At 38.1% G+C, this 13,122-nt stretch overlaps 1 protein-coding gene across 2 annotated transcripts in view; it reads left to right on the top strand.

The window, feature by feature from the left end:
* The window catches only part of LOC108887991 (protocadherin-9), a 183,126-nt gene that overhangs the window by 38,888 nt on the left and 131,116 nt on the right, over window positions 1-13,122 (top strand). For both annotated transcript variants that reach the window (XM_018683761.1, XM_018683759.1), the window contains exon 3: window positions 10,428-10,529. In XM_018683761.1, the coding sequence (XP_018539277.1) occupies window positions 10,428-10,529 (102 nt within the window). The remainder of the gene's footprint in view (window positions 1-10,427; window positions 10,530-13,122) is intronic.

The following is a 13,122-nucleotide window of genomic DNA, read 5'->3' as shown; positions in this document are numbered from 1 at the left end:
TATAAAAATAACATGTATTTAATTTCAACCTTCAACATCTTAAAGTAGCTCCAAAGGTTAGAAAATGACTTTGCATCATATGTTAGGGCGGTGTGTAGGATCGTACGCCTGCGATAATATCCATCCATCCATTCATTTGCTAAACTGCTTATTCTTAAGAGTGATGAGAGGCTGGAGCCCACTCTAGCTGCTTTTTGTCAAACCTGCCTAAAATAGATGTACATCTCCATTTTACATATAGTACATTTACATGCACAAAGTAATCTGACTTAAACCTCATATGCAGTGACAGTAATTATTATGCATCTTCTAGCTCTGATGTTCTTAATTAGATAAACCTTGTGTTTAATGGAGCAATGAAATTAACAAGCCAATATTTCTGGTATTTAGTTTATCAGATCACAGTCTAATTTCAATTTATGACATATTTTGAAGTACTGTTTACATCAAGGTCCTCTGCAAACACATGGAGGAATTATCACAGAATGTTCCTAACATTTTGGCTCTGATATTAAAATGATACAGGTTGGATAATTGAATCTCAACCCACTAAATACGGGTAAGGTAACTTGGTTACCAAATAATGCATGCAAAGTGGGTTACTGGGTGAAATCACGTCACTTCAGTGTGACTAATAAGTATTGTTTGCATGCAAATGTGTCAAGTGTCTAGCTGACTGTTGCCTGTTTCCTATTTTCCTTGTTTACATCATACTCAGAGACACAAACACTAAGAGAATGCATTGACGATAAAGATGTATTATAACTCTAGACTTGGTCTTCGGATAAGTAGACATTTTAAATATTCTAAAGCACAGCACAAATCAAATGTGAGGTCTTTTTTAGCAACAGAGGCAGAAAATAATATCAGCTATGTTTGCATTCAGAGACTTCATGTTCACTACACATCTGCATACAAACCATCTTACTACTACTAACTAATTTTGAGGATCTTTCACAATGTACATTCTAAATCAATGGTGCATCAAAGATTAAGGACGTATAAAATTCATAGATATTTAACTAACTTGAGATGCAGTGGATGTTGACATAGCTAAATAAGAGAAAAGAGATGCTTTTCTTCTGACTCAGTAACTATAATACCTTATGTGCAGATACAGGTGCAGTCTTTGGAGAGACAGTTACATCAGCAAGGATAATGAACTCCTGAGTGTCTCATTTGAATGTACAACAGCAAGCACACGGTCCATTTAAAACTATAAGAATGTTTTGTTGTTGTTTTTGTGTGTATGAGTGTGTTGACTTTGTTTAAGAATTTTTCTGTATCCAAAACAGAATTGAAAGACCATTGAGAGCAAACTAAATCAGATCAGACTGCAATTTAAAGTTGCAGCTTGGAAAAATGATACATTGCCTCCATCTTCCTTTAACTTTACCTTGATACTGAACAACACAGAAAAGATATTACATATATCACCCAAAAATGACAGTAATGTTTTCAGTTGGGATTTGTTTTCTTTTTTCTAAACTTTCTTGAGTCATCCAATCTGAGTTGACGGCTGACTTCCTGGTAGACTATGAAGACCAACCACTATACAAATAAAGCTATAAACCATCTATTAAAGCAGTGGAGAGCATAGTTTAACCCATCTCGATGGAGAGAGGGGTAAAGAAAGCTCTGTTTCATTTCAATATATCACAAGAGAATAAATAAAACCTGTTCATTTAACATACTCAATTCACTATTAAACTATTCGTCCCTAGCACAGGGATGGATCAGGATTCTCATTTTTGTGATCATCGTGACTTCTAGGTTGCTCTGTTGTTACATCCACTAAAAAAACTGGCTGCACCAATAAAAAAAGGCCTGCATCTCTTACACTCAACATAAAAGTCCCACAGTTCTTAAAAAGTGCTGACAAACATGGGTATTTTCTCACACTGTCAGCTGTTAAGCTTTCAAACATTTAAGCATAAACATTCTCGAACGGTATTCGACATGCTGACAGACACACATCTGCAAATCTTTTCAGCCAATTGATGAAATTTTAATTGACTATCAGTGTCTGATGGTTAGGCTTTTGTCTGAGCCATGTGGGTACCCGGCTTGCATTTGGCACCCAACTGTGACTACTAGTGTCTGATAAGAAAAACCACAGAACAAAACAACTGCTTCCAGTAGCAAATTTGTGATATTATTACCATTTCATGATCTGATACACTTCTCTTTTGAGGCATGAGACAGAGCAGAACATCAACAGGTGTTACAAGTTTTGAGAGAAAGTCAGGTGGGAGCACACGTGGCTCAGAGCTCTGATTTCACCTTTTTTGAATGTAAATGAATTAAAAAATTAAAGGTCATTTCCCCAGAAGAGACTCTCACTTGAAGCTGTCTGAAATAAGTATGTATTCTCCATATTTATAGCATACAATAAAGAAAAGAGGGCACAACAATTAAGTTCAGGGACTGCAATAATGGCTATATCTGTTTATTAAAGCTAGAGGATTGTAAAGGACACGTGGAACATTTTCCAGTGCTCACATTATGTATGTCACAGGGACAATCCCAGGCACAGCTTCTCACTTTAGCTGTTAACTCAAAAAGACAACCTGCAGAGCATTGTGGAACATTTTGTCTCCTTGGCAGACTACATTCTTTTGGCTCATTCCATGATTGCACTTAGAATGTTCTCTTTAGTCAGTCATTATAGAATGGATGATGGGTAAGTAGTACAGGCAATATTATGAAAAGACATGTTCAAGAAAGGTGCATGCAATTAACAATTTAGTCTTCTTGTTTTAACAGTTTAGTTGGCCTATGTTTAGCGCAAAGTTTAAGTTAGGGATTTAAAAGCCTGTTTACTGCCCGTAAAGGCTCTCTTTACTTCCAACTGGATTAAAGTGGTTTAAACTGACAGTGCCATCCTTGGAGCCCTGCACTCCTGCTAGTGTTGCTAAAAATGTCCAAAAGTTGGCACAGAAAGAAAAGAAAGGCCATTCAGTTGACATGTACCCTGCGTCCTACCTGAAGGCTGTACAGGATTCAATCTTGTGAGTTGGTATTTTTCAAGAATGTAAGAATCCCCATCAGGAAAGGAGTAATGTAATGCACTCAGTGCAGAAGGTTGGAGAATAATGTCCCTCATTCCATATAGCTCATACTGCATGGCTGGCAACAGCCTTTTCCTTTGTAACCCATACACACAAATTGGATACCATGAATTTAGGCTACTTTAAATTCTTACAACTATTCTACCCTTCATTGTCCAGTGTTAGATTTAATAGCGTGGGGTAGAGTGGGTCTGAAGGTGGGCATATGCCTTGTAAATTGGACTTATATGGGTGAAAGCTTTGCTCGGCCTCAAGGGGGAATATTCAGTTGACTTAAACGCAACATTTTTACTGCGACAGCTTCTTCAATTCTCTGAGCTCTTTTGAAGCAGAGCAGCAGTTCCAGAATGAACAAAGAACTTTTGACGAGATGGAGAAACAAAGATAGAGGCAGATAGAGACATACATGAGACAGACAGAAAATGTCTGTGTTGTGAGAGGATGGTCGTGGAGCTGTATAAAGCAGCAGTCAGTTTCTTCTCTGACAATGAAAAAGAAGGTTATGTTTCTATCAATCCTTCACTCAGTGGATCCCGTAAGATCATCTGTCTTCCCTTCGTGTTTATGTTAAACTTTAACAATTTTGAACTGTTAATTTTGAAGGATGTAAAGTTTAGTTTTAAAGAAATGCTTTCAATTTTAAAAAATAGGTCTGAGCTGTCTTTTTTTAAGACTGACAATGACTGTTTGTGCACACAGCCCAAAGAGCATATACTATTAAAAAGGCTTATTTAGTTGCAGTAACATACAAATACTGATGAAATTTCAGCCCAGTGAATTGCATTCATATTAGGCAGTACTAAAGCACTAAAGCTGTTTCTATTCAATCTGATTCATGTCATGACAGATCTTACATATGAACCAGAACCATGTTTAAAGTGTATTCTCTAACACACACTCCCAGCCAACTAGACATAAATATTTTCTATGGCCATGGCATAAACCTGGTTACTAAAAAGACCCAGCTCATCAAGATGACTTTAATGTTCAGAATATGGTGGATTCCATGTTAACGCTTTACACAAAGGATGGATAATTTAAAAAAATAAACACCATACATCTGTCTTTTAGGGAGCCATACAACAGTTTAAACAACAACTTTATCTATCCAAAAAAATAACTGTTCCTTCAAGAGGAGTGAACAAAAACTACTGTCTGCAGAGAAAATGAAGGTCAGAAAAGTACACAACAGAGTGACCACTAGAAACCCATCTGATCTCTGGGAAAAGTGCTGCTCTGCAGCAACTTCTTCTCTTTTTTTTTTTTTACATTGCTCCTTCGAGAGAACTCCCTGGATAACACTATTCTGAGGCCAGAAGCTCAGACAGACCCCCAGTGAGATGAAGTCCTACACTTGAGAGATGAAAGGTGCTCTTACCTAATAGATGAAAGGCTGAGGAAAAAAATATGAAAGAAGAGGAAAAAACTTTCCTCAGTGAACTTGAATGTCATATATTAGTTTTGGTAGTTAATTGGTAGGAAACAGCCTTTTAAACAGATGAAATGTTTGTTCAGTCAGGTTACATTTATAACTATTGCAACCAGTTTCATCAGGAAAGTTGACCTTTCTATCACCTCAATCTCATTTCAGCATCTTAGAACAGAAGTAATTCAACTGTGCAGTAATGACAGAGAATTGTTTTGTTAATGCATTCACTGTGTTCTCTGGACGACCTGCAGCATTCTGCCTTCTCGTCCCCACACTCCAAATTCATAAAATCTGCTTATTAGGATTCTGCCACAAGTCCAGCTGAATTCCTTGAAGCCATTAGTGGTTGTTGAAAATGGTTTGGGCTGGCCTCAGCATCGACTGTAATGACAAGGACAGGATGCCAGGGAGAATCAATGCTTCTCTGTGGCTCAAGAATGAAACTGTAGCAGCAAGACTGCCCCCATTGAGTGTCGGACTGCCGTCTCTTTCAACCACTTAATTGATCAAGGTTTTATTTATCTTGTCGCAAGACTTTAACCTAATTTGTTTTCAATTCACTCACAAAGCACCTTCATTGAATAACCATGATAACAATCTGCAGCATTACATTTATTTTTTTCCCCTCTCCAAACACACATTAGATATTGTGTCTATGTTAATTTACATGTAGCAGGGGCACTTTTAGGCTTGTGTAATTAATTGTCATATCAAACAACAAAATCTCTACATTAATTGTTGTCAGCACACACACATACACACAGAGGGCTTTTCATTAGAAAATATTCTCTTTGTATGTGTTTTAATACAGCAGAGGGAGTGAGGGGGGCGGAGGGCTGAGATGAATCCCTCTCCCTTTGTTCTTTCTGAACAAAGCAGAGGTACATCATGCATATCCTCTTTACTCTGCAACTATGCAAAGATGTCCTTGTAATTGTGTGATATTTTTACTGCAATACCGGCGGCATGCATTTCCATTACATTTTCTGTCATAAAATACCCTCCTCAGTGTCGTCAACTTAAATGGAATGTCAATACGTAGTGTGTAGAATGGGGAGCGTGGAAATGGGCTTAACACTGGGGCCTATAAACATAAAGTTTAATGCCGCCACCAAAGGAAGGGCCAATCACGGTATAGCTTTGCCAATCAAAGAATAATAATCACAGATTTTCTCACCCAGCCATCTGAACAGCTTAATATAAATAAGTTAGTAGCACCCTCTTGTGTGCTCCCATTTTCTAATCGTTATCAATTTTGTTCCCTCCGTTCCATTTTTCCTTTGCATTTACACTTTCCCTTTTCTTGCATCTAAACAGCACAATCCTCCACCCCCACAACTGTTGTATGTTTCTTCCTCTTTTTTTGATTATATTGTTCAGAGACAGAGTCCAGGCAAAAACAAAGCAGCCAAAATGTAAAACACACACACACACACACACACACACACACACACACACACACACACACACACACAAAATTTAATTATTTGGTATGAAGTAAGAATTGGATTTGGGAACAAGAGGCAACGCTACTCAGCTGATCTCCATCTGATGTCCAGAGGGAGATTCCCCACACAGGGCCACTTTATGGGCTCATTTGCATTACCACAGCTCTGACTGTAAGTCAGCAGGCTGCTAAGACAGAGACAGCCATGCCAGCACAAGGGCGATTATGGCCTTAATATATCAGCCCATACTGGGCAATTTCCAGAGACAAGTCAGATGATGCCATGATTGATTTTACTGTGCTCTAAGTGTTAACTATTAACACTACTATTAGTGGAATATGTTCATTGTTGTATATCATCTGTTCGGGCCACTATACTCAGTTTGCTCGCCTGTTACCAGTTTTGTAATGGCCACACTCCAATTGATCTAATGAAAAAAGTGTGTTGATTTATTGATGTGATTAGTTAATAAATGAATAAATAGCTGAGTAAATAAATAATGATCGAAGAGCGGCCTCAGTGAATCATCCATATAAGGTGCAGTGCATCGTTTTTCCCTCATGAGTCTTACCACTAGTCACAAGATAAACATCATCTTCTTTTCTTAGCAGTACACACACACACAACACTTGTTGAAAAACGAATGTTGTCTTGTGATGTCAAGGAAGAGTGCACACAGTGGTATCTCTAAGGTAATTAAACAGAACTAAAGGTCTGTTGTGACTGGGAGGGCTTGGCAGGGCTAGACCAATGGTAAAGCTAATTAAAGAGTGTTTTATCCCCCTAATGAAGCTCATCTTCTCAGCCCACAGCATACAGACAAGTTCAACATAGTAGCTTTACAGGCCTACAGAGACTTTCAGCAGTATGTTGATATTCTTACCTTTACATGTTGGTCAGAAAAGTTTATCACTAGTAAAAAAAACACAAGAAACAAACAAACAAAAAACAGCACTAGTTATTAATGATAAAGATGAGCTTTTTAAATCAACAGATACTGTAATAATGTAAGGAAGTACATCCAACCTCTGTCAGAACAAGAGGAAGATCTCATCAAAAATTGTAAGTACATCCCTCCCAAACAAACAACTAGCAGCGTGTCCAGTGGTACAAGTACTTAGAGTTTTTAGAAATACTCATCTGAGGAAAACACTTTTTGGACACAGAGACAGACACTGTTTGGCAAAAACACCAAGGGCTCTAATTTCACGATGGCATATTCTAGTGTTTTCCTACTTGTGCCCATTTGGTATTGTTGGTGACTCAGTATGAACTCGACTGTGTTCGACACAGTCAGAAATGGTGGCTCAGTGGTTACAATTGTCACTTTACAGCAAAGAGGTTCTGGGTTTTAATCTGTGTGTATCTCATGTGCTCTACCTTCCTCCCACATTGCAGTTTAAGTGAAATTCAAACTCAAAATTGCTTATAGACAATGAATACCATTGTTGATGTGTGCTAGCTCTTTAACACAAATGGCAACCTTCCCAGCTCGTGCTCTGCCTCTTGCCCAGTGCATTCTGGAACAGGCTCAGATCCCCCGCTAACCCTGAAAAGGTTAAGCAGGTATAGAAATTTGGTGGTTTGCTGAGCCAATCACACCGATACCTAGAATAGATCTTACCCAATGTGGAATGTGGGTATTGGCCAGTCCATCTAGCAGGAAAAGTAACCCTCGCTACAATATTTTTCATTTGAAACTGTATGTATAAATGTGTTTGTGGCGTGAATGATTGTCATCCAGCAAAAACTGTGCACCAAGATGTGTGAAATGAGAAGTCTGGAAGTGTCGGCACCCTCTGAGGATGTCAGGAAATGGCTGTTGGAAGCCCCTTCCTGTTGTCAAAGTATCCCTGCTGTCCACCACCGGACCTCTTTTTCTAATATCATCTAACCTGTTCTTGAATTGAGCAAAGGTTTCTCAGGGAAATGAACGGCACAGCAAACAAATGTGTTACTGTATATCCTCCCACACAAATATAACATGCCATATACTCACTTATCATAATGCTGCATCTTTCGCACTGGGAGATAGGTTTCTCCTTGGGAGGGGCGTTTTCGTCCAGACTGTTGTGATGTAACTGGCCATGAGGGATGCCAGGCCCACCCACACCAACTGAAAATGTATTCCTCAACCACTACTCCACTGCAGCAACTCTCCTCTAGCCACAAATTTACCAAAAGTCAGTTGCCACAGGCTCTGCATTATGATACACTTCTGGTTTAATTTCTTTCTCATTTTGGTCTCCATTTGTAATGCAACTGCCCCCACAACACTGTAAATTGCTGGAGTTTTAGTGTGGGACTCTCCATCAGTCATGCCACCCTCAGTCTCTTCAGCCTCTCAACTGGTTCAATTAAATTGGATACCAAATCAATTTTATCCCAAAAGACCAAATCACCTAGTGCTCACATAGTGGACAGAACATTACATTTTATCTGACAGTACAAATTAAGAAGCCCAAATATCAATTTTAATGTTAATTTCAGGCAAATGAAGAGGAAAGCTGTGCGCACCACCAAACCAAACTGAACTAGGAGTGCTGTATAAAGGAGAAAATATCAAGGCAGAAGTAGACTCCTCACTTCTTTGTGCTCCCATAACTTTAATGATCTGTTTATCTTTTGCAGCTACATTTCAATCCAAAACGTCCTACTTTTGCTATTTCATGTAATGGAAAGTCTACTGAAACCTCATGTCACTGCCAGCACTCAATCAATCTCAATAACTTGTTTTATTCATGCACCTTATTTTTGTTGTCAGCGTTGACAGTATCACACACTGCAACCAAGGATTTACCACAATCTCTTTGACATTGCGGAGTGAAAAATGATCAATTATAATGTTGCCAACTTTCACTTCCCTCTCTCTGTCACTTATCACACTGGTGATACATAGCCTGGTACTAATAAATAATCTCACATTCTGGGCAGTTTATGGAGAAGGGCTGCCATTAATTAGAGTGACAGACAAGTGGAATATATTAAGAAGATGCATAATGAAATAAAGGTTCTGAGTATTGCTCTGCCCCTTTTCACCTATTTTCCTCATCTTTCTCCAATAATTGGCAGAATTTGTGGGGAAACTGTTGTGAGAAAAGTTTCTTGTTAAGATAGTCTTAGGACATATTAGGACTACAGTGTTGATTTTAAAAAAGGGAATATTTTAAAAAATACATTTTTAAAAATCATAACAATTAATCCCTTTTAAAACTGAATAAATAATGCACTATTGACCAATGCACTAGCTACAATGCAAGTCAGTGTACCAAATTATTCTGAAACTGCTATTTTAAGGTGAAATAGTTACCCAATGCAAGTTTACTGGTGAAATTTCAACTGCTCTTATTATTTATTACATTAATTTTCTATGGAGAAAACTGTCCACAGATGATCCACTTCTATCTGGTTTAATTGTACAGTATATTACCATCCACCCAGGTCTATGTATGGTCCTTTATACTCCTATATATAACTGTTAATTGAGCATGTATTGACATAGAAAACTTCTTTGACTACACACTCAAAATATGTGTGTGTGTGTGTGTCTTGTGGTTATGGTGGTAGTTTATTTATCTATATTTGTGTATGTGAGTCAGACGATGGAAACTGTTTCCATGCCATTGATAGCAAACAGGCTGACAGTCTACACCTATGTTGCATAGCTAAATAAAGCTGCGAGCAGTTAATACATTGGTAGCCAAGCTGTAAACAGATAAATAACTGTGAATAAGTGCAAGTGAGTCGACTATTTTTAGGAGACAGAAAACTGTCTTAAGTAAGCAAGTTTGGCTAACAATATGGCCTTTGCTGATAAGAAGCACAAGTTGGATGCTATATAGTGCTGCTGCCCAGATAACCCATTCCCTCCCTTCTCCCTGCTTCTGCTCTGTGTTGTTGTTGGTCATCTGGAAGTCAGTTAAAGACAGTGATTTATGCCTGGGGCTTCATGCAGCATAGCCTCATTACACACAGCCATTTTGAGAATCAGCAGATAATTACAGTATACATCATAGACCTCATGGGGCCCAGCAGATTCAGTCCATTCCACTGGCCTGTCATTTAGGCCATAGGGCCTCGGGAATGGAAAACTGGATTCTAACCTCATTTGGAATATAAATTGCTCTAAAATGTATAGGAATTCCTGTTGAAAATTCAATGTTGCATTGGAATTTTTTAATTGCCCTACTGTTAATTCATTATAGTTAATGATTTCCTTGCAATGCTATATTTTCATTCAGTATGTAAGCAAGTAAAGACAGCATAGAATCAAGCTCATTTTAGGGCAGTAAAATAAGTTTAATATAAATGATGACTTTGATTTCAAATTGTGTTTGCTTGTCTCAGCACTGGAATAAAACATATTGGTGAGCTCTAAAAACAAATAAGTCTTCTTCCATAACTATTTGTATAAATGACAAACAAACCAAAGCTAAGCAAGCAATTCTAACAGACTTTTTTTTCCAATTTTCCATGAAGGGGACATTAACTCGTGCTCGAACTGAACTGAACCCTGAATATCTGGACCTTCGTCCGCGAGCTGAGCTGAACCCTGAATACTGGACCCCTTGCACCCCTTTAGTGAGTACTGATGGTCCCATTTCTCACTAAACGATCACCATAGATTCACTTAACACAAGCCATTACTTTTAATAACCTCAAATTATGTTGTACTTCAACATTCCATGCAATGGCATGTTAAGCTCAGTTATGATTTGTTAGATTCAGTACCATTTTCTCCTTCATGACTCCATTCATCCTCAGGCATGCTTCTGTGTGAGACTACACTGAAACTGACTCTGCTTTCTTCATATTTTCTCCTTCTCTATACAATGTTTAAGTAGTTTTTTGCCTCTTAGTTACTGTGACATATTATACTTACAACATCATTAAATTCAGGGCCTAATGTGATCCTAATATTCATGCCATTTTTACTTGAGTAATAAGTATTTGTCTCATTACCTCCATGCTTAGAAAACACAGTGCTTGATAGTCATCTGGGGGTTGGAGGAGGTTTGCTTGTGTTGCTGTGCTTGCACACTGGTGAATATTAATGATGTCAGTTTTTCTTACTCCCTGTTATCAACTCCAGTATATCAACATGGGGAGGGTTTCTTGTAAACTGGGAGTCTCTCCACATTCTGCTTCCATTGTAAACTGCAATGCCAAGTTTATTTATTTTTTCCCCTTTCATGATGCAGGGATAATTTGCTGTCTGTAAACTCCTTACTCATCATGTGTATTATACACAGTGGTGGTTACAGGTTCTTCTGTAGAAGCAACTCTATATCTGTCTATCTATCTATCTATCTATATTCATATATATGTATATGCGTGAAGTAGATATGGCTAGGTATGATCTTATTATTTCTTATATATTTCTATATATTTCTTGGTGTTTCTTTGAGTTCAAGGTCTTTTCTCAGGCATTAGTCAATCCATAGAGAGTTACTGATTTGAATAAGTCATCAATAGAGGCCCCTGTATCATGTGTGTGTCTCTTCATTCTAAGCATAATTTATATTGTCACTGCCCTTACATTATTATAATTTGAAGTACAGCTGAGATATTATAGTAGCTAGAACAAGTAAGGGCAAGTATGCTGATAATTTTAGCTTAAAAATGTAAATTCATGCATATACAAGTATCGATTAGCAGAGTTTATATCTTATTTATTTATTTGACTTGATATAACTTGTGTTTTTCATAAATACTGAGGGCAAGACAACAGCTTCATAACAATTGCTTTACAAACATTATCTATTTTATCTGTTCTAATTAACTGCACTCTCTCTTTTCCCTACATTAAACATTTATCACCTGTTGTGGACTCTTGGGTCCACCATCAGCAAATGGGGAAAACTAACAATACAGAGGTATAGACATGACGTAAACACCCAAACTCCCTTGGGTTGGGATCAGATCCCCAGGTACAGTGTTGTGTCGCGCACTGATTTTACTGAGCGACTACAGAGTGTACAACAGGTAAACTATGAAGTTATTTCCTGAGCATGATACCTAAACCCTTAGATCACTGTCATCGAGAGCTGTATCAAGTTGTTATTTTTGTGTCATTCTTGTTAGGGCAGTTGATACAGAGTGAGAGAAAGACACCGATGTTCATGCATTATCGGAGTAAAAAGCCTCTATCTGTGTATGCCCCAGGTACATATCTTTGGAATACTTTATCCCTTGTTTAATACATCTGCAAGCACTAGATGCTTTTTGACTTCTGCCGGCCCCCTGCACAATCACATACTCTCCTCAGGCCATGTTTAACTATGTTAAATTTACAACACTGCACAATCAAACCGTAACGTTCCTCTGTCAGTCTGATCTACACTGTAGAGTTGAGAAAGTGATGTGCTACGACTCTTTCCTTTTCTTTCTACCTCTCTTTCTTCCTCTTTCTAGTCTTATACAATACATCATAATGCTTATTAAAGAACTAAAGATGCAGTAACTCAACATGTAAATACCTCAGATGGTATCCCTCAGGATCTCCTTTAAAGTCCACAAAGCTGCTTGTAGAAACTGTCCCTGAATTTGTATGATTTCATCAAATAGAAACCCCCACTGGCTATTTAAATAAACAGGAAAATAGCCCTTTGTTTAAGGTTTGATAAATGATTCTCATGAGCACCAGTCCAGTCGTAACACAGCACCTTGTCACTTGCACAAATAAGTCACTGCAGCTTCTGTTATTAGATCAGATTTCATGTTAAGTTCTAACAAATGTAACTTTTGCTGTGAGACAGCTTTCTTTTATCAACCTGAGACATATTCCCCAAACATATGAATGGTTGAGGGATCTGTAATATGATATATGAGACAGTCTATGTTTTGCTTGAGTCTCCCTCAAGCTTTCAAAGTCAATATTTGGACTTTAGCCTGATTTAATGAACAGAATTTCTCAGAGATCTCTCCCAAGCTGTATTCAATGGGAGATCTCTCTGGCTTTGTTAAAGCACTACGCTGTTTGCTTATTGGGCCTCACTGGACTAAAGAAGCTCAAAGACAAACATACGCATGCGCACACACATACATATATATATACACACACACACACACACACAAATGCATACACACTTGCACACCATCACCACAAAGGAGGTTGCTTTCTTCCAACCCAGGAGGGAATGATGACTCTCATTATCGCCTCAAAGCAAGATGG

Source organism: Lates calcarifer, linkage group LG2, assembly GCF_001640805.2.
Source record: "Lates calcarifer isolate ASB-BC8 linkage group LG2, TLL_Latcal_v3, whole genome shotgun sequence".
NCBI lineage: Eukaryota > Metazoa > Chordata > Actinopteri > Centropomidae > Lates > Lates calcarifer.
This window is presented reverse-complemented; position numbering and strand designations above follow the sequence as displayed.